General features: G+C 47.0%; 2 protein-coding genes and 2 long non-coding RNA genes across 7 annotated transcripts in view; 2 read left to right on the forward strand and 2 right to left on the reverse strand.

The window, feature by feature from the left end:
- METAP1D (methionyl aminopeptidase type 1D, mitochondrial) overlaps window positions 1-10,533 on the forward strand; it is a 66,457-nt gene extending 55,924 nt beyond the window's left edge. Inside the window, exons 6-11 of one of the 3 annotated variants that reach the window (XR_014782648.1) lie at window positions 408-571; window positions 7,279-7,376; window positions 8,583-8,630; window positions 9,543-9,621; window positions 9,756-9,971; window positions 10,339-10,533. Coding sequence is in view for 2 of the 3 variants with exons in the window: in XM_084799478.1 (XP_084655604.1) it covers window positions 408-571; window positions 7,279-7,376; window positions 8,583-8,630; window positions 9,543-9,621; window positions 9,756-9,834 (468 nt within the window). In the remaining variant the exon portion in view is untranslated. Of the gene's footprint in view, window positions 1-407; window positions 572-7,278; window positions 7,377-8,582; window positions 8,631-9,542; window positions 9,622-9,755 lie in introns of all 3 variants that reach the window. The other 2 variants (XM_084799478.1, XM_084799479.1) reach the window with 2 other exon arrangements.
- Window positions 1-20,765, reverse strand: part of LOC311607601 — a 311,851-nt gene that overhangs the window by 110,610 nt on the left and 180,476 nt on the right. The window lies entirely within an intron of this gene.
- On the forward strand, window positions 14,286-18,750 carry DLX1 (distal-less homeobox 1). 2 transcript variants are annotated; one of them, XM_084799480.1, is made up of 3 exons: window positions 14,382-15,043; window positions 15,705-15,904; window positions 17,083-18,749. In XM_084799480.1, the coding sequence occupies exons 1-3, from the start codon at window positions 14,731-14,733 to the stop codon at window positions 17,335-17,337; spliced, it is 768 nt and encodes a 255-aa protein (XP_084655606.1). In that variant the 5' UTR covers window positions 14,382-14,730; the 3' UTR covers window positions 17,338-18,749. The 2 variants fall into 2 exon arrangements, with proteins under 2 accessions (XP_084655607.1, XP_084655606.1); XM_084799481.1 differs by lacking the exon at window positions 15,705-15,904 and having other exon boundaries at window positions 14,286-15,043; window positions 17,083-18,750.
- Window positions 15,944-20,765, reverse strand: part of LOC311607600 — a 6,807-nt gene continuing 1,985 nt past the window's right edge. The window contains exons 2-3 of the long non-coding RNA XR_014782651.1: window positions 19,276-19,365; window positions 15,944-16,416 (exon numbers count right to left, since the gene is read on the reverse strand). This is a non-coding gene — a long non-coding RNA (uncharacterized lncRNA). The remainder of the gene's footprint in view (window positions 16,417-19,275; window positions 19,366-20,765) is intronic.

Genomic DNA, 20,765 nt, shown 5'->3' on the forward strand with positions numbered 1-20,765 from the left:
CTCTGAGGACATGCTTTACTATGCTAAATACTTAATTTTCTAAACCTACTGTGGTAATTGTAGGTGAGCGTATTTAAGTAACTAATTTTTCCAAGCGTAGTTTTGCCTTCTCAGAAATAAAAGGAGGGGACCAGAATGTCACAGTAGTATTGCTGATCACTAAGCTGAAGTAGCCCAGTTGGTCATTAGTTCATTTTTTTTAGATTTCGCAGGATTATCACATGGTTTCAGCTTTTAAATTTCAGAATGGTTTTGGTATATCTCTCTTTAAATGAATATGTGAACTTGAGACTAACTCTGAGAAGGCAACCAGTTTACTAAATACATAAGCAAATAATATGTATACATACTTTAGGAGAATAGAATTTCAGCAAAGGACATACCTTAAAATGTGTGTCTGTGTTTAGGTCTATTACAATGGCTACCATGGAGACACCTCTGAAACCTTTCTGGTGGGGAATGTGGATGAATGTGGTAAAAAGTTAGTGGCGGTTGCCAGGAGGTGTAGAGATGAAGCAATTGCCGCTTGCAGAGCTGGGGCCCCCTTCTCTGTAATTGGAAACACAATCAGGTAAGCCTTGCACTGACAAGTAAAGGGAGGGTTGGCGAATGGGACAAAGGTTATTGGTGGCTTGGTATAAAGTTAATGACATGTTTTATGATTCACAGCCATCATTTCAGTCTGATATCAATATGTGAACTGCCAGGCTGCAATATTGTTCCCTGGGTTGGGGGGAAAAAGTGGCTTTGAAAAAAAGTAAATTTGACCAGGGCCAGCTAGGAAGCCTACTGGAGCAGTGAGCAATATTTATATGGCTGCTTTTGTTTTAGCTTGACATTGTTAGTCTGTGGTGTTCCTTCACTCAAGTATGAAAGAAGGTTCCCAAGAAAGGGAGGAAAGAAGAAAAAGCCCACTTCATAATGGCGTGGAAGGAACCATTCCTGTGATGCAAAGACCCGAAGTGTGAGCCCAAAGCAGCCTGACTTTTTAAGTTGGCAGATTAAGAAATAGCCTGAAAGCCCGCTCCATGTCCCTTTTTATCTGGGTCGTCTTTTCTATAAAACATTGTTTACTTTCCCTAGAGTTTTTCTGTGCATGCTTTTTGAGTATAAGTGTATTTTCTGAATTCAAGACTTGTCTTTGTAATCTGTTTCCCACTTTCCGATCCTTTTTTTTTTTTTTACCCTAAACGTTTTGAAGTAGACATGCAGAATATGTGTTTTCATTTAAAAGTAACACATTTTGTTAAAGATGATCGGCCAGTCTCCTTTAAAGTACTGTTCTCATTAATCTGAGCCTGAGCCTTTGAATACAGCCCGTTTGCCCAAAGGATGGAAAGCTTAGTCACCTTGAAAAGATGCTGCCTTTTTCTCTGAGTACGCCTTCAAATACTTTAAGAAAAAAGGCAGTAAAATATCAGTTAAATGTATTTATGGCTTTAAAAATATTGTAACAGTGTCTGAATCAAACTTTAGTAAAGTCTCTTTGGGTTATATCTGAGAAGCTTTTATTGAAGACTTTGAACAAAATTGTGTTTTTGACAGTTTTAAATTATAGGCTAACTAGCCTGGGAAAAAAGGATAGTGTCTCTCTGTTCTTTCATAGGAAATGTTGAATCAGACCCCTACTGGGAAAAGAAATTTAATGCATATCTCACTATCTTACTGTCCATGAATATAATAGAAATGAATTCAAAATGCAGCTTTATTTTTGCAAATGGGATGAGTCGATAGATGCACCTCATATTTTTGAACACCTAGGGTTCAACAAATTTACTGGTGGCGCTCTTGCATTTTAACAAAATTTATTCTTCAGTAGAAGGGGGCAGAGAACACTAGATTCTTATTCAAGCATTCTGCGCAGCTCTGCATTCATGGCTGTGTCTAAAGGGCATGTCAGCCTTTGATTCTCTCTGAGAGGTAATTATCCTTTTCCTGTCACGGAACAACAAATGATAGCTAACTACAGAGGCACATTTGCAGTAGTCACATTCATCAACTGCAGAAAAAAAAATTCAATTTAATTGTGCAACACAGCTGCACACGGGCTTTTGAGCATTTCTGTTGTTCTCCCTGTCTCGCTATTCCTCCCTCCAGATCTATTTTTTAAACTTTTTTTCTGGTTATTTTTTCCCCTTTTTTTTGTCTCTTCTTCCATTTTTACTCTCTGTACTTTCTTGTTAAAGTAATTTTCCTTTGTGGCTCTCATTCTTTTTTCCCCATTGAAGGCTATGAATGTAGAAAATTATCACAATTACTCATATAATTGAGCCTCTTTGTAGCAAGTGCAACTCCAGTAGCCTTTCTCCATCATGAAAATGGTTTCATTATAGGGTTTTTCATATTCTCTGACACCATCTACACAGAGGAGCAGGCGTGCGGATGAGCTGGGCTGGGAACAGGCTAGATCAGTAAGGTCACAGTAGGAATAATTAGCTCTGCTATGGAAAGAGCATCCAGGCCTTTTACTGCTACATAAATGTACTGTCCGTGGCTTTTAGCCACAAAAAAACTTACTAACAAATGGAGCTCCCGCCTACTACTTTGAAAAAAAGATTTGTATCAACACTACAATTTTCCATCATTAAGACTAATAACACAGAGCCTAGTATACATCAAGGGGAATAAAAAGAAAAATCTCACATTCAAGTGGTGGCTGGGCGCTGACCTTTGTTCCCTCTTTTTGTATACGACTTAACTCTTTACAAAAAAGAGCCACACGCCACACCAACATGCAGGTGAACTCCAGCTAGTACTCGCAAAGCCCAGCATTCAGTTGGAAAATCTGATAAATCTCCATGCAGGATAATGCATTTCATTACATATTCACTACATTAATTCTAGCTACATTAAAAAAAAAAAAAAAAAGCAACAGCGAAGAAGAGTGGAATTCAAAGTGACATTGGATTTTAGCTATCTGGATGCGAAGGTCAGGTTGGGCAGAGTATGAATTTGCATGTACAGGCTCCTTTGAAAACCAGATCAGCCCCAACAGCTACAGGCAGAAAACTATGTGGGAAATACCAGACAATGAACTTCGTACTCTTACCCTAATGCGTTTCACTATTTAGATAGTTTACGTCTGCCACTGGTGTGGAGGCTGGCCCTGGTTCTGACAAATGTTTGTTCTGATGCTTTGAGCCAGTATTTCTGGACATCTATTGTTTCGTCTTTTCTTATTCAGGAAAAATATTCAGGGAGTAAATAAACAAACAAGATCCACCTTTCAGGCAAAAAGCACTTGAAGTCTTCCCAGACCAAAGGTTTACAAACATCTTTCAACTTGCTCTCCTTTCTTTGAGATAGTCAGTCGCCATCTGCCATAGCCTCCTGCTACTGAGAGGCTCTGAGAACGCCCAGGCGGCTTGCACTTCTTCTGTGCTACCCCAAACCTCGAGGTCCCTAGAGAAGAGCTTGAAATCTTAACTCAGAACCCTACAAAATTGGGTTGGGGGGGGCGGTGTCTCTGAAGAAGTGTCAGTTAAAATGGTTTTACAAAGACAGTTTTCTCTGTGCCCTTTGGCTTCAGGAGTGACTCCCAGGGATCTCTGGGCCGCGGTGCTGTTAAGCCCGCTCTAACCTTACTCCCTCTACAGCAGCCTCTATAGTATCCATACGTGTGCAAAGAACATGCATCACTAACCTGTGACAGTTCACTGCAAAATTGTGTAAACTTACAGTTGGAGGTGTCATGGTGAAACTATCAGTAAATGGGTTTTTAGTGTTTAATTCATAAGTATATGTTTTGATATTAACTTAGAACAATACAAAGCGGATTTTTCTTTAGAAAAATAATCTCTTTCTATTAGATTATGCACATTTAAACAATAAGTGGCTTAGGCAAAATAAGTCATTTTAATGTCATCTGTGATGGATTTTCCCTGACAGCTACTGTAAATTACAATTACACTGTGTCTCTCTGCACATGGAAGTAAGCATTGCAATAAATTATCTTTTATTTCAATCCATCATGTCTGCTTTTCAGAAACAGAGAACCTCAAATAAAAGTTCAGCACTATTGTAAGAAAAATACAGTAATTTGTGATCCAGCTTGAAACAAAAAATAAAATGTCCCACTCTATTGGAAAACAGTGGTTGACTTTCAAAAATATGACTAATTGTCTCTAAACATTCCTGTCATTTGAGGGAATCCCTGGCTGTGTGCACCCCTCCATTTAGAGGCTACTGTTTGGGCTGAAAACCTAGAAAGATTGAAGTAAAATTCTGTAACTTATCAAATCAGCTGCCTTTCGGGTCCTTCTCCGTTAAGAGAGATGACCCCTTGGAGGCCAGGGCCCTCAGCACTCACGTGAACTTCTAATAGAATATTCCCGAGCGCATGTTCATCTCCATAAGAGTGTGTCTTGAAGCACAGTGCTCCTCTGCCCTCTTGGGGATTGCAGCTTTAGTAACATAAATTACTTGAAATGTGTTAAGAAGTTACATTTATTTAGACCATACATAGGAGGAGGCTACCTGCTTCAGGAAAAGGAATTAAACGGAGGGGGAAAGCCATAAGAAGCTCCTTCTAAAGGGAATTTATCTTTCGCCTATACACTGTAACTGTGCCATGGACAGCCATGGTGAGGTGGAATTGAAAAGTGACTTCAAGAGCTACCTTTTAGCATCTCTCCCTCAATATTCCCGCTGAAAGCCATCCGGTCATGACTGTGCGAGTTTCATGGTTGGGCGTTGTCCTGTCTTAAAGGATTTTAACCAGAGAAAATCAGAACTGAAGAGCTAACACCCGGAGAGTTTTTTTCTCTCTGTAGATTTCAACAAGAAGGTTTTGTCTGTGAAAATGTTCAGGCCTAGAAAAGCCCCGTGCTGAGACAGCTGCTCTTCTGCTGTGCGTGGCTGTGGGGAGCAGTGGCCTCCCTTCTCGGTGTCTGCCTGCCCTTCTAATCCAGCTTCCCCCCACCCCCACCCCATCGGCATCGCAGTGAGGAGGTAGCTGCACACCCCACCTCCCCATGCCACCTCAGGGGGACCAGCACCTGCCTTCCCGTTGATCAAGTGGAATTTGATTTCCTAAGCCATTTGGGTTGTCTTTACAAAATCAGATTTAAGTCCCACAGCCAGAAGATAGTCCGTGCTCACCATGTGCTCTAAAAGAGTGGAGAGCGCGTGTTTTCAAACAGTGACTGGGAACATCCGTGCAATTTTATGTTGAAAACTACAACTTCAGGAGGGAGATACCCTGAACACAAGTGCATCCTTAGCTTTTAGGAACCGGATATGGTCCAGCAGGGAACCGAGGGAAATGTGTCCAATCCCCCTGTCCCAGCAGTGAAGTCCTCCAGCCTCTGTACATGTGACACAGGCTCTAGGATACTGTAGCAGGAAGTTCCATTAGGATCCTGAGAGCAAATTGTGGCAGGAGAAGGTACTCAAATATCTTTAGTTACTTAGTAGTTGCACAGCCTCTATTATGTAGAAGAACAAGAGGTATGGGGTGGGGAGACACCCCCAAGGGATTTTTAGAGTTGTCTTTCGTCTCCTCTCATTGGAAATGAACATGAAGATTACCATTGTAACACACATTTAAAGTGTAGCTGCGAAACCTGCCAAACAGTTGGATCACTGAAGGAAAAAAAAAATGAAAGCACTATTTTCTTTTTAAAAAGAAAATACTAGCTGGGTGTGGTGGTATATGCTGTTGATCCCATCACTTGGGAGGTGGAGGCAGGGAGATCTCTGAATTTGAGGCTAGCCTGCTCTACAAAGCTAGTTCTGGGATAGCCAAGGTTACACAGAGAAACCCTGTCTCAAAAAACACTAGTATGCTTTGTATTGAAATGCTTTTTAAATTATTGACGTTTGTTGAGACTGAACTAACCTAACTTACGGGTGTTGGGAGAACTCAAGTGAAAAAAGCAAGTAATAACCCGGCTATCATGTTATTTAATTATCTCTCCTCCTCTGTCCCCTCTCCATCCTCAGTTTTGTTCAGCAATTGTATGGAGCTAGGAGAGACACCTTGGAAAAGATGTTTTCCACAAATACCTCCTAGCAAAGTACAAGGATCTACAGAGCAGCCTGGGCCCCAGGGCACAGCTTCAGAGCTGAAAGCTGCCTTATCCTCCCCGGGCACTTGATTGGCTTATCCATGTCTGCCCTACTGGTGACATCAAAATTAAATTTCCATGTGATGCTGCCTCTCTGCTAGTTACAGGGACACCCTTGTCTCAGTGAACCTTCTTACACATCTGGGAGTACTTTAAAATGTTCTTAAAAACTAACCTGGGCATGTTGGCATATGCCTATGGTCCCACTACTTGAGGACAGTGAATTCAGCATCAGCCTGCCATACAAACAGACCTTGTTTAAAAAAAAAAAAAAGTTTTCAAAAAGAAGTTAGCCCAAGGGTCTGTGTGAAGCTAGCCTAGAGTCTATTAGAAATGAGTTTGAGAACTAAAGCTTTGGACTTGCTAGGAATTGCAGTCAGGGTTCTGTAAATGCCTGCCCACTGCTCTGGGTAAGGCTGAGAAGTCGGCAGTGTTGCATGTGTTGTTATCAGCCTGGCGCTCCCCCAAATAACCATATCCACCTGATCTCAATGACAGTAAACCTTTCCATCTTTGCAGGCAAAGATTTCAGGGTTGGATTCTATGTGCTAGGTACCATTTATAAGGGAGAGATAGAACCCAAAACGTCTGCATTTATTATTAGGTCCAATATTAGTGCATTTAAATATTGTGATAAAAATATTTGCCAATGAACTTTTCCTAATGATATGTATCTTAAGTGGGAAGCCTAAAGTAATCACCAATTTTGAAAGAAAGAGGACAAAACAGACAATCATAAAATGTTTATAGATTATAAATTAGAAAGTGTTTATAAAATGTTAAATGATAGTACAAGAAATCATAAAAGTAAAAAGTCATGCTTGGAGATTATAATTTTCTTTGTTTAATGCTTGATCAAACAGTAGCAACTTTATAGTACTTTACCCATAAAGCCATCAAAACAAGGTAAGTTTTCATGACCTATGTTCCAGACATGAGTGTATATCAGTCTACACTTGTATGTATGCATCTTCACTTCTTGCCTAAAAATAACCTTGGCTAAATGTGCTTTATACATCTAAAAGCATGGGTAGCCAGCATTAGCCAACACAGAATTATTCCAGAATAAAGGCAACATTCATGCTATTATCAGACTTGAAATAGAACTGATTTTTTTCTTTTTCAGAGACTATTTTAAGTGATTTTATTTTTAATCTCAAAATGCATCAAAACATTTGATTAAACTAGATATCTTTTGGTCACTTTAAAGCGGCATAGCTCATCAGGATGGTTTTCAAGTCTGTCCACATTTTGTGGGACATGGGATAGGATCATACTTTCATGGACATCCAGAAATTTGGCACCATGGTAAGAGTTCATTTGGAACCCACTTATTGAATGGTAATCAGCTTTTCTCCAAGTACTTTTTCCTTTGAATCCACATGGCTGTCACCACCCCATCCCCCACCCTGCCACCCATATGGGGGAGTGGGGCTATCCACTTAACTTTAACCAGGACATTACCGTTGCATTACAGCTCAGCACATTTCCCAAATGAGCTTTGTTTTAGTTTTGGTCTTCTCCTGAAGGGCGCATGGCTGGAAGGCCTGAGGGATGTTTGTCTAGAAAAAGTTACTGCAAACAAACCCCACTGCATTGCCATCCCAGCAGCATGCACGCATGACTGTTGTCTGTTTTTCTTTCTCTACCCCCTTTCCTAACCGCTGACTGTTGTGGTTAAACCTCACTACATCCTACACAGCGTTGACAGCTGATGTATTTAGCAGCATGTACTCTTTAGTGTTTTCTGGATTATGCCCACCCTGTGTTCCTACCCCAGAATCCGGTTTTTCACTGTCTGGGTGTGCACCCTACAGAGAGAAGGCAGCGACCAGGAGGAGGGGTGGGAGGGTTTGGGTTAAGGTAAGACGCAGCTGTGTGGAGGAGGCCCAAGGGGGCTGCACACTTGAACAAGGGCTAAGAGAAAGTTAGTCCTCGGTCTTGCCCTGTGTACTGGAGATAGGAAGTCATTCCCTGGAAGAACTAGCTGGAACCACACTAGAGGACGCAGAGATCTAGCAGGACAGGACCCTCTTGAGCCAAAGAGCCCCGCCTGAGACAGCTCAGAAGAGGTCCACGGCAGTGATGCGAGAGTCTCCCTGTGCCTCACAAATGCCAGTGTATGCAGCTGTTTGAAAATGGAGCTCCTGCCTCCTGCTCCATCCTGCAGGCCAGGTGCTGTCCTTTTCCCCAGGACTTCCTTTGGACTTCAAGAGACTAGGAGACCTAGCATCGGGTGGCATGGGGAACAGCAGCCATGAAGAGAAGGAACATCCTAGCTGACCCCTGCCAGGCCTTGACAAACTGCTAAAGAGTAGGTAGGGTCTGAGAACACAGACACCACAAAGGCCGGGACTCCCCCATCTCCTGGGCAAGCCCTGTGCAAACAGCCAGAACGGCCCACCCTTCCCAAATGCAAAATGGCCAAGTGTTTTTAAAGCATCCCAGCTCCCCCCTTGTGTCGCTTTCTCTCAGTGGTTCCCTTTCTCATGCTTCCCTGTGTTTGCTTTGTAGCAAACGACAGTGATGTGCTCATGGAGGAAGGCATGGCTTTCACCATAGGTAAATGCTGGGCTCGGCTGTGGAGAGCTGGGGCTCCTGGGTGGAAACTGGCCTTTGCTTAGGCTTGAAGTCCTGCAAAGGACTAATGAAGCTAATCAGCATAATGAAATAATTTGGATGCATAGTAAATGTGATTTAATAATATCCTCTAGCCCCGTCTTCCTAAATCAGATACTTACCGACACATTTAGGAGACTGCAGCCATCCAACCTCTAATTCTGTTACCGGCATAATGTGCTGTTTGGGTTTTTTTTTGTTTTGTTTTTTCATTAACACCCAGTAACTAGAGCCGATTAAGTCCCTTGCTCTCTGTCAGCAAGTGGCATATGCTCTGTGGCGGCCCATTCCTGGCTGATGGCATGATTGGTGTCACCACCGGATTCCAATCACCTAGGGCCACCAAGGCCTCCTAGTTCTGACTGTAGGACTTAATGGAGAAGCAATTAGGGTGAAATAAGAAAATTGTTATTTGCTGATTAATGAACATTTTGAGCATGTTTTAAAAATTCAAATATTTTTTAAAAAACTAACTGTGTATTTATAAGAGGGACTGGTGTTTGGGTGGTTATTATCCACAGGGTCCTAATTAAGGCTTGATTAAAATGCCCTTCTTTCTCTAAAAAATTATGAGCCAGGCAACTTCATACATTTTTTTTAATGCTGTTGCATTTCCTTTTCCTACTGTTTAGTTTGTAGTGTACTATGTAAGCAACATCAATTATCAGCTCTTGCAAGATGACAACACCAACTGTGGGTGAAACACTCAAGGCGGAGGTTGGGGGGGCGCAATGGTGGTTTCCTTCCTCTCTCTCTCTCTCTCTCTCTCTCTCTCTCTCACACACACACACACACACACACACACACACCAAACTGAAATAACATCTACTATACTAAATATTTTTTCTCCTACAGAGCCAATCATCACTGAGGGGTCCCCAGAATTTAAAGTCCTGGAGGACGCATGGACTGTAGTCTCACTGGACAACCAAAGGTATTTGCCCTGTCATTTTTGAATTGCTGGGGAAGGGAGGCCCCACAGCAGCAGCAGCAGCAGCAGCAGCAGCAGCAGCAGCAGCAGCTAGAGCTGCCAGCATGCAGTGTCCTGCCTATCCCTGTGTCTTTTAGGTCTGCGCAGTTCGAGCACACAGTCCTCATCACATCAAGGGGTGTGGAGATCCTGACCAAACTGCCACAGGAAGCCTAAGACTCAGCCAACAAGGCCACCGAGGCCCAGCGCCTTTTATCTTAAGGAGAACTTTGAGAACTAAGGAGCCAAGCTCAGGCCATATAGGAGGCTACAAGTGTCTCAGAGAAAACGCAGTGAGGCTGAAGCCTGAGAAGGTGAAGAAGCCACCCTCCCTGGGCAGGTGGTTCACCCTTTCCCTGTCCAGACTCTTCTCTAGTTAAAGCAAAACCAAAGACTCTTAAACCCACTGTGGTCACTCTACATGGGACAGTTACAAAGGGGAGAGGGACGGGTGGTGATGTGTGCCATCTCCAAACTTGTAACATGCATGCAGAAAGAAAACACAGAACCCTTTAGCTGAGAAATCGTTTTACTCTGCCTTTTTCCCCCTTCTGTGGATCTTAAGTTGGCTGAGCCTGAGGGCTCTTCCAGAGGCAAACTCCTGCTTCCACTCACCCCTCACCCAATTTCCTCCTCCTCTTCCTCCTCTTCTTCCTCCTCTGCCTATTCCTCCTCCTCCAGGTTTGGCTGAGAGAGGATGAGCCAGGAAGTTTCTTGCCTGAGGACCATAGGTTTGGCCTTTGCTGAAGATGATAGCAGTTCAGAAACAAGACTTTGCTCTTCATCAGCAACCTGCCGTGCTTGGTCCCCCTCCCAGCTTGAGACCAACCTCATACTAGATCATTTGTTATATTAAACTTTCAAGCTGCAACCACATTCTTTAGATGTGTGTCTCTTGAATTTAGAGACCAGCTAGAACTTAAACTGCCCTCCCCTGGCTACTGTCTTGGGACAGGCAGTCCCTGAGCTATACAAATCAGGTATTCCTGAGATGAGGAGACACTGAACACATTTCAGACAAGGTTGGCCTGATCTGGAACTGTCAGCTTTAACTATGGATCAACTTGCCTACTGACTCCAGGAGCAGAAATCCGTTCAGGCCCAGAGCACTCTGCCTTCCCTTGCTGTCCCCAGGGATCTGTTCACATCTACCTCCAGGCCAGGCCTCACAGGAAGCCAGTCCCCTCTGGGCATGGTAGAGAGAACATGTCTAGAAAGGTCCAGAACATCAGTGGCCCTGTGAACTCTTGTTTGTGTTCATGTGGATGGCAAAGTGGCCACATCCTAAATAGAGCTTTGGGTTGTCAGGGGAGCCAAGGACACCTTGTATTTGCCAGGATTGATGGCATCAGAGGCATCCACAGGGAGGTAGCTTGACTTTCAGACACTCAGAGCCCTGGAGAAGGAGGTCAGCTACTGAGGACGAGCACTCGGAAAAGTGCTAAATTCCAGCTCTTCTCTAATTTTAGGGATCTCTCCGTGGTCCCCAACCCTTCAGATAAAATTTTCTACATCTAGAGATTACAGGGGTGTGTGTGTGTGTGTGTGTGTAGGGGTGGGTGTGATTCTAAACCTAGTTTGTTTGGAGGTGAGGAAGAATGAGGATTTAAAAGATCAACTGGTAAACTTTTGAGGTGTTCTGGATTTAACCAGCCAGAGGCTGAAGCTGTGCCTGTGAAGCTATTCCTAATCCCTAGAGAGGACTAGAGCCCAGCTGGCCTTAGGAAGAATTTGCCAGAGAATGACTTCACTTCTTTCCTAGAGCAATCAGATTAGCATGTAGTGTCTACAGATCAGTTTACTCCCAAGTCCCCCTAAGGATAGTTTTATTAAGACCACAGGATTCTACCAACCACTGGGACAGTTACTGCAGGTGGAAGTGTTTATGGGGAAGGTCTATAATCTGATTTAGTAATCTGGCCTGTGCTGCTAAACTCGGCAGCTCTGTAGGAAACAAACTTGAAGTTAAGATTAGAAAGTGGATTAAAAAAATAAAAAAAAAGGGGGGGGGGGCTCCTCATGTCCCAATCCCCATCAGTTGGCCAGCAGAACTGACCAGACACCTAACCCCTGAACCACAGGGATTCCAGACCAGAAGATAAACTGGCTACCACCTGAGCTGCTGGGGCCTGAAGTGTTTCCAGTGAGTTCTGCTCCCAATCTGGAACCTTTTCGTAATTGGGCAGGCAAAAGTCTAAGCATTTTGGAACAGGTGTGTCACTTCAGAGTTGGGGCAGTTGGAGAAATGCGCGGAGCTCACAAAGTAGAGATAAGATCTCACTTCCTGAAACTAGGGCCCCGGCGGCTCAGTATCTCCCTAGACTTGCTTCCTTGGATTAGGAAATAATTCTGGAGTGTGCTCTCTCTCACCCACACACAGTTCAGTTCTAAATGATGCCAGTCTCTGAAAACCTATCGCGCCAGTTCGCAGTAGCCAGCCTGGTCTCCTGCCCCGCTTAAGTCGAAGGACAGAGCACCTATAGTCGCTCTCGCGATCCCCCAACCCAGCCAGTCTTAGGGATAAACAGGCCCTAGCCAGTCCACGTGCCTTGCACTAAGTTCCAAGAGACACCAGTTTTCCCCGATTCCAACCTCAACCCCGGCGCACACGGCAACAGTCACTTACGTGGGCAAGGCCTGCAAGGCGAAGTGACCTCGGGTTCAGACGGCATCCAAGCGGCTGCGTTGAGCACACAAGACCGCACTCCACACCCCCAAAATAGGCGCTAAGAAGGAGCAATTAAAATCACGAGTACGACAGGAAAATCAGGACAAGCCGAGTGGCTTTGGAGTTGTGGTGGTTGCCACAAAGCCTCACAGTGTAGATCGGTGATTGAGGAAAAAAAATCTTTTAGACGTTGGCAACCTTTTATTGGTTTACAGAATTTGGGCTGTTGAGTTTCCCCCCTCTTTCTTTCTTCCTTCCTCCTTCCCTTTTGTTTTTCTCTTTTGCTGTAGCTAACACGCTGCATAAAATATTTCTGCCCACGGCCTCATGCCCTTAAACCGAAGAGGAATTCCGCAGGCAGAAGCCTCAGCGGAAGGAGGAAGAGAGAGAGAGAGAGAGAGAGAGAGAGAGAGAGAGAGAGAGAGAGAGAGAGAGAGAGAGAGTGTCCCCCCTGTACTCATATCTGTAACGACATCACCGATGTAATTTGTTTTGAATGTTCATTTTTATTGGTGTTCCCTCTGCCAAAATGTGCTTGATTACAGAGGTCTGTCCTGTGATCACTGCGCACTCTAGATAGGGGAAGGTGCCGCGGCGAAGGTTCAGCTCAGGCCAGATCAAATCCTGGGCTGTTTAACGCTGAAAGGCTGCATGTTGCTATTAGTGTTAAATATATGGCTAATTATGCGTATGAAAATTAAACATCAGTGTTATGCTAATGGGGCGCCTTCAGCTGCGGATCTGAGCACTTGAGACTACCATTTAATCAAATGAATCAGTAACTAATACGTGTGCACGTGTGAACTTTCACAAGATCATTTCCCCGTCCCCCCCCCCCCGTCACACCGTTAAATTATGAAAGAAATAATTATCAACACTTTCTAATTACCTAACAGAGTAATTTGGGATTCATCGTGGGGCTGGCGGGATTGGGAACCAACAGTCCCTAGCAACCAGCGTAGTTTGCGCCACGCCGCCGAGCGGGGTGGCTTGTGTGGTAGTAGTGGTGGTGGGGGCGAGACAGCCTTTTGTGCACTTTTCCATTTTTGCACCCAGAAGGTAGACTGCGCCTTGGAAGCTTTTGCTTCCATCAGCTCCCTCACTTTACCCCTGGGCCCAGAAGCGCCAGCTTTGGCCACTGGAGGTGAGGAAGAGATTGGGCGACAAAGAGGGGGCATATCTATACACAAATATTCAAGCCTACCCCAGAGCTGGATTTGCCGAGGGTTTCGGTGTCCCCCTAGGACTCCCAAACCCCAAGTACTCTGGCCAGACCCCAGGAGGCTGGAAAATGACCACCTGGCGAGCGGTCGACGCTTCCGCCGCCAGGTGCCCGCAAGCCCCTCGGGACTCCTCGCTGCGCCGCGCCCCCAGGGCGAGTGAGCCCCGAGCGCACCGCTCAGGGGGAGTGGAGAGGGGAGGGGGAGGCAGGAAGGTTGGGAGGGAAATAGGGGAGGCGGTGCGGCCGCCTTTCCTGGGAGGAGAAGCGCGGGTTCTCGGCTCTCCACACGCACTGCTTTGATCAAACCGGTGCAGCCTCGAGCTGGAGTGGCCAGCTGGGCCTGGAGAGATGCGAGCAAGTCCCTGGAAGCGGTGGCAGCGGCGGGGCGGCGGCCGAGTGAGTGAGTTGGGCCGGAGGGCCCCCAAACCCCGGTTCCCGGGATGTGGCCGAGAGGACCCCGGCCTGGGAGGCGCGTCCTGGAGCGCGCTGAGCTAGGCACAGGACTCTCAGGAGGACCGTGGGCTGCGGGCTACCTGGATTGCTGCCCAGCGCACGACTCCGCGATCCAGAGACCGCGGCGGGACTCTGGAGCGGCGTTCCCCACTGGACTAGGTGACAGCGGAAAGTGGTCCTGGGTCCTAGGCGTTGGGGGCGGGCGAAGGGTGGGGACAGCAAGGGGGAGGGCGACGGCAGGGAGCGGCCGGTTGGTTTCTGGGGCGGGAAGCGCGCTAGGGAGGCGGGAGGCTGGAGTCGGGAGCCTTCGAGGTCTCAGCCCGGACGCCGCAGCCCATTGTGCATCCCGCTCCGCGCGCTCTGTTGCAGAAGAGCCCCGGCCCGGACGAGTGGACCCGACTCTCCCTAGGCCGAGCCGTGGCGCCCGCTCTAGTCCAGCCGAGCCGGAGCTTCTCGGACCAATCCCCGGTGATTATGCAAGAGAGCCGACCAATCAGCTCCACCAGCTCATGAATATTTATGACCTTGGCTGAGTCAAAGCTTTGAACCGAGTTTGGGGAGCTCGGCAGCATCATGCTTAGACTTTTCAAAGAGACAAACTCCATTTTCTTATGAATGGAAAGTGAAAACCCCTGTTCCTCTTAAATTGGGTTCCTTCCTGTCCTGAGAAATATAGAGGCCCCCAAAAGGGAAGCAGAGGAAAGACCCCACTCAGACCCCGCGAGAAGAGATGACCATGACCACCATGCCAGAAAGTCTCAACAGCCCCGTGTCGGGCAAGGCGGTGTTTATGGAGTTTGGGCCGCCCAACCAGCAAATGTCTCCTTCTCCCATGTCCCACGGGCACTACTCCATGCACTGTTTACACTCGGCGGGCCATTCGCAGCCCGACGGTGCCTACAGTTCGGCCTCGTCCTTCTCCCGACCGCTGGGCTACCCCTACGTCAACTCGGTCAGCAGCCACGCGTCCAGCCCCTACATCAGTTCCGTGCAGTCCTACCCCGGCAGCGCCAGCCTCGCCCAGAGCCGCCTGGAGGACCCAGGTACGTGCGCTCGCCAGGGACAAGGAGAGAAGGGAAGGAGACTAGGAGAGAGGGGGAGAAGGGGAGGGGGAAAGAGGGAAGACAAGAGAGGAGTGTTAGGTAGAGAGAGATGGGTGGGGGTGGGGAAGGCACGGAAGTCGTAGAGGTTTCGGATATCAATCTATGGATCCATGTCACTGAAAAGAAAAAAATTATAAGTCAATTCAATTTACAACTGTCCAGCAAAGGATAAATCCGAGCGCGTCTCCTAGCACTGGCTGGGCCTCTGGGCCGCTTGGTGCGCCAGGCACACAATGCCCTGGTGGAAAACAGAAACCCACATGTGCACGTATTAGTCTCGGTAATTATTTATTGCGTAGCGCTATAAACAATGTATGCAATTAAGGGTAATTAAACCTCAACTACCGCCTGCAAAAAATAGCAAACTTTCCTTGCAAAGGCAATAGCTGCGCTCTTGGGATCGGCCCAATTCTGTCTGCAGCAGCCAGGGACCTGCGCTTGGACCTTGAGGGACCCTTCGCAGTCTTTCGGGGGTTTCTTGAACGTTCTTTTCCGGACCGTGCCTCTGCCAGCCCATCTACAGACGCTCATTCTCGTCCGTCCCTCCGCACTAAAGGCAGTTCAGCATTAACAAAGGTCTCTGCTTCTGTTGTCCCTCCAGGGGCGGACTCCGAGAAGAGCACCGTGGTGGAAGGCGGTGAAGTGCGCTTTAATGGCAAAGGGAAAAAGATCCGTAAACCCAGGACAATTTATTCCAGTTTGCAGTTGCAGGCTTTGAACCGGAGGTTCCAACAAACTCAGTACCTAGCTCTGCCTGAGAGGGCGGAGCTGGCGGCCTCCTTGGGACTCACACAGACTCAGGTACCTGGCCGCTGCCGCTCTGCCAAACAGACTTCCTAAGCTGAGCTTGAGGCCCGGTCTTCGAATTTTTTTTTTTTTTGTTCGCTAGGCCTCTGGTTCTAGGTGTCACTGTGCCTGTGTGAGTGAGTGAGGTGAGGGGTGTGTGTGTGTGTGTGTGTGTGTGTGTGTGTGTGTGTGTGTGTGTGTGTCCGTGTGTGTCCACCTCTGACTTTCAGCGGCTTCCCTTTCTCCTTCAAGCTGCCTGCCCTAGCTTGTACCCTACTCTGACCTACAGGCCGCCTAGTCTTCTGTCCCTGGACTTCAGATCCGGGTGCAGGAGGGATTTCCCTAGACGTTTTGTTTGGAGATTCTGAGGTCACACGTGCCGGAACAGCTAGAACAATAGAAAGGGAATTTAATCTTCCTTTGCTTGTAAAGTGTGGCTAATCACTCGGATCTTGGGCCTAAGCTGCTCCCTCTACCTCCTCCTCCTGAGGTGGCAAAGGATCCCTTCATTTCCCAAGTTCCAGATCCTGAAACAAACAAACAAACAAACACGTGAGGGTTTTTTTCCTCTTCTTCCTGCACTTCTCTAAGACTATGAGCAGTTGTAGGCGTTCAAACCGGAGCTGACCAAAGTCTGTCTCCAGATTTAGATTGGAGCTGGGGAAAGCAAACATAACCAAGGAGGAGAAAGTTGGATCAAGTCTAAGGAAAAGTTTAACTAAAATGCTGTGGCTTCCTCCTCCAGTCCAAGGGCAGAGAGTTTGGAGCTAAGGGAAGGTGGTCTAATTTTAATACACGCCCTCCTCCGTTCCTATCTAGGTTTTAAATTTTTCTTTATTGATATTGTATTGTTTTGCATGCAAGAGGTCTTCCACAAGCATCCGCCCTGGTGGCACTGACACATTTGAAAGCCAAGGCCTGGGTCTCCGCTCTTCTCTCACCCAGTCGCTGAGAGCTTCACTAAGGGCTAGCAGCGGCTGGCCGCCGGACAAGGGGCTCAGTTTTCTAGCCCTTTGACTCTCAAGGGGGCTGGGGGTGGCAGTGGTCTCTACCCCTCCAGACTGGTACTGCCGGCTTTTGCAAAGCGGGGAGGGGAGGGCAGGATTTATCTTCCATCAGTTCCTTCTCTTTCCTCCCAAGACCTGGGGTAGGCTCAGTGCTCACAGTCCAGTCATGTTGGGTTTATCTTGCAGGTCAAGATATGGTTCCAGAACAAACGCTCCAAGTTCAAGAAGCTGATGAAGCAAGGCGGGGCGGCTCTGGAGGGCAGCGCGTTGGCGAATGGCAGGGCCCTGTCTGCCGGCTCCCCACCGGTACCACCCGGCTGGAATCCTAACTCCTCATCTGGGAAGAGCTCCGGCAGTAGCGCCGGCTCCTACGTCCCCAGCTACACATCTTGGTATCCCTCAGCGCATCAAGAAGCTATGCAGCAGCCTCAGCTCATGTGAGGCTGTCAGTTCGCACTCACCCACCTCCTTCCCCCGTGCCCCTTGGGCCAGCCCCTCCCGCCTCCAGGTCCACCCACCTCTTCTGGGTGCCCTAGGCCAGGAGGAGATCGGCCCAGAGGTAGGGGATAAAAAGAAAAGAGAAAGGAACAGTGGAGGCAGAGGGCTTGGGGCCTCCTCAGAGCCCTTAAAGGTCTGGCCCAACGACTTTCCAGCTCTCTGGCCGAGCCTGGTTTCAGAGTGGCCTCAAAGCAGGCACTGGAGACAGCCAGAGCAAAAAGACAACCCGCTGGGCCCGACCAGACTCACAGCTTTGTGAGAGTATCAGGAAAAAAAAATATGTAGGAGGGAGAGAATATGCTCTTTTTTCGGTTCTGTCCGTGTTTGTCTCCTTTCTGCACTGTCTGTGCGCTGTGTCTGCTGTCCTTGTTCAGCGGCCTATCCAAAAAAAGCACCAGGTCTGAGCCACACCGGTCTGCCAGCAGCCCATCACCGAATCCTGAAATGCTTTTTCATTTATGGTCTTCTTTTTTCCGGGCCCTGCTCGACCATCTATGTAGCTTGTTTGGGAAATGGGGGAGATTAGAGGGAGGGGGGTTAATTTATTGAAAAAACAGACTTCTTCTGACGCTGAGTGTTGGCCAATTCCAAGTTCTCTGGTGCATGGAGTGGGCACTGTCCAGACGTACTATTTACCTTAAATACACCATCAAAGGGAGCAAGGCGGTGATAGTGGCTTTTAAGGTACACAGTAACTTTTGTACTTTGCTGGAATGGAGAAGTGGATGCAGAATGATTTGCATTTTACATGCTCCAAAGTATTAAAGAATAACAAATTACAAAAGAATGAATGAAGTAATGAAAAATACACAATGCCAGCAGAATTTTGTCAGGAACCTTTGAACAAGAATACTCGGCCAAGAAGAAAAAATCATACTTTGGGCAGCAAAAGAGAGAACCAATGGGCCTTGAAGAGAAAATAATTTGTCCTGGGAAAGCACCCCAATTCCAGGTGGTTTTAAACTAAGACATAAGCAGCTTTAAAGAACTCCCAGCGGCTCAACCACAGAACACAAGTCATCACCCTGAACGTGCAGGATCTAATTGCTGTACATATTATTATTGTTATTATTAATAATTATTATTATTGTTCTGTAAACATGTTGCACAAACTTAGCCTCTTTCCGTTCTGTTGTGTGTGGCTGTAAACCCAATGCTTTGTGAAATGAGAATCTTGACATTTTACTTGTGAGATTTGGAAAATGTGACCAATTGAAATCAACTGTGTTTTGTGTTCTCTATGTCAAAGTTTAGTTTTATATTGAGAATGTTAACTTATTGCTTTGTATCTTGGGGGGGAGGAGGGAAACTTTGTAAATAAGTTCTAAAGTTTCTTTGAGACAGTAAAATTATGGTTTCAAGAAAGAGCCATTGCCTCCTGTGCTGTGTGTTGGGGGAAGGAGGTGCCCCTCCCCCTTGTTACCTCTGGTACATTAGCATACTACTTACTAGGGCCTGATTGCGGGCCCCCTAATATCCCATCTAGATATTATACGAAGGTCTGTGGGGTGCTGCCAAAGGCCTGTTCCCCTAAGTTTTCCCCCTCAGCCTGGCCTGGGGTCCTTGCCTAGGTTGGAGAGACAGACAGAGTATGTATAGAGGGTTAGGGCATTTGGCCTAGGAGCAGGTGTTTTAGGGCAGAGCCTCACCCCTAGACGCTTCAGAAATGGAAGACTTCCTCCGGAGAGAGAAAAGCGGAACCCAAGGACAGCAGGCTTGGGAGACTGCAGTTTTCTCCATGTGCCTTGTCACTTCTCAAGACACAGACACTCTGCTTTGCCCCAGCACACACCCACACACCCACACACCCACACACCCACACACTCACACACCCACACACCCACACATCCACACACTCACACACCCACACACCCATCTGACCTGCCAGATTTCACTTGACCGAAGCACAGGATAGAATCTTGGCAGGGACAGGAAGCACACGTCTTCTAAGCCACTGCCCCAATCAATCACCTAGGTACGTGGGAACAGGACATAGTCTCAGGGAGTACCCCCCTCACCGCCCCCCCCAGACTCTTCTTTCCACAGCTTAATGCCTAGGGACTTCTCTCTACATGCTCACGAAAGAAATGCCAAAGCACAGGGGGATTAGGTGAATTTTGAAACTGAGAACTGACCGTAGCCACTCACATTGCTCCCGCCCTGGCCCTGAGTTCCAAATGCCAGTTCCGTTCTGAGAACACCTCCCTCCGGTAGAACGCTGCCCGAGACTAAGTTTGCTTCGAAAGAGCAATGATTCCAAGAGGGTAGAACCAGGCTGAATCCCTTGTCTGTCTGAGGTCTCAGTCCCAGCCCAGCCCCAGCCCAAAGGCAACCCTAGACGGGAGGCTACTGAAAACCGTGGGCCCCCCGACGAGACCGCAGGCTTTGCGCGATTCCAGGTTCCCTGGCACCCGCCTGCTGCCCGAGGGGGCTGGCCCTCCGCCTTTGGGGGGCCTTTTCCGGCGCGCGGTGGGGAGCAGAGCCTGGAAGGCAGTGATCTGTGTTGTGACAAGCACCCATTTTTCAATTGGTGCTGGTGAAAGATCAGATGCGCGAAGCTCTTCCGACGCCCTTTGGGAAGGGGGAGGAGGACGTGGCGGGGCTGAGGGGGAGCCGTATAATGGGAGAAGACCAAGGGGTAGGGCTAGATGAAGCTTGGGGACTTTGATGCCAGTTCTGGAACTGAAATTGGGACTTTTCCTCTGCCGGCTGCATCGGAACCAAGTGGTGCCCGGTGGCAAGATCAGACCAAGATGGTACTGGATAGACCCGGATTGAAACAGAGGGAAACCACTTCTAGGCCTAGGAGTACGTGCTGAAGTCTGAATACAGCCAGGCCTGGATTCGGTTTCCTGGGGTGGGGATGGCGGGGTGGGGGATTTGTGACTTCTTTAAGAGCAAGTCTAACTCAGCCTACCAGAGGACAGCTAGTCCTCAACCGCTCAAGCCACAAGCAAGATCTGTTTGGTCAAGCCGATTTTAATACTTTGAGATATTAGCTTATACTAATTTAATAATCTCTTGCTAACAGTTCAAATAGAGAAATTATTAGTTTTAGCTCAAGGAAGGCGGTGTTTAGTTAGGCTCTATTATAATTATAAGCGGTTGTACTTTTTAAAAAATGTTAATCTCAATATAGGCCTAATTAATGCTGCCTTGTTACTGACAAGTAGTTCATCAAATATCTGATTCAAAGATTTTCATAATGAGTATATTAATTAAACTATGAATAATCTAAATGTGGTTATATTTAAACAATACCTCATTATAATGATTAAATACTGATTTTGAATATTATGTCTTAACAATTGTCACATAGAAAACACAACCTTTCCTTATGTATGAGTCTGTAATGGCAAAATGCAATTTTG

This window comes from Acomys minous, assembly GCF_964271855.1.
Source record: "Acomys minous genome assembly, chromosome: 10".
Classification (NCBI taxonomy): Eukaryota; Metazoa; Chordata; class Mammalia; order Rodentia; family Muridae; genus Acomys; species Acomys minous.

Bases quoted from the DNA above. Each gene is read 5' to 3' on its own strand.
- DLX1 (XM_084799480.1), top strand. From the start codon at position 14,731: ATGACCATGACCACCATGCCAGAAAGTCTCAACAGCCCCGTGTCGGGC. The intron at 15,044-15,704 runs GTACGTGCGCTC...TTGTCCCTCCAG, and splicing joins GAGCCGCCTGGAGGACCCAG to GGGCGGACTCCGAGAAGAGC. The intron at 15,905-17,082 runs GTACCTGGCCGC...TTTATCTTGCAG, and splicing joins TGGGACTCACACAGACTCAG to GTCAAGATATGGTTCCAGAA.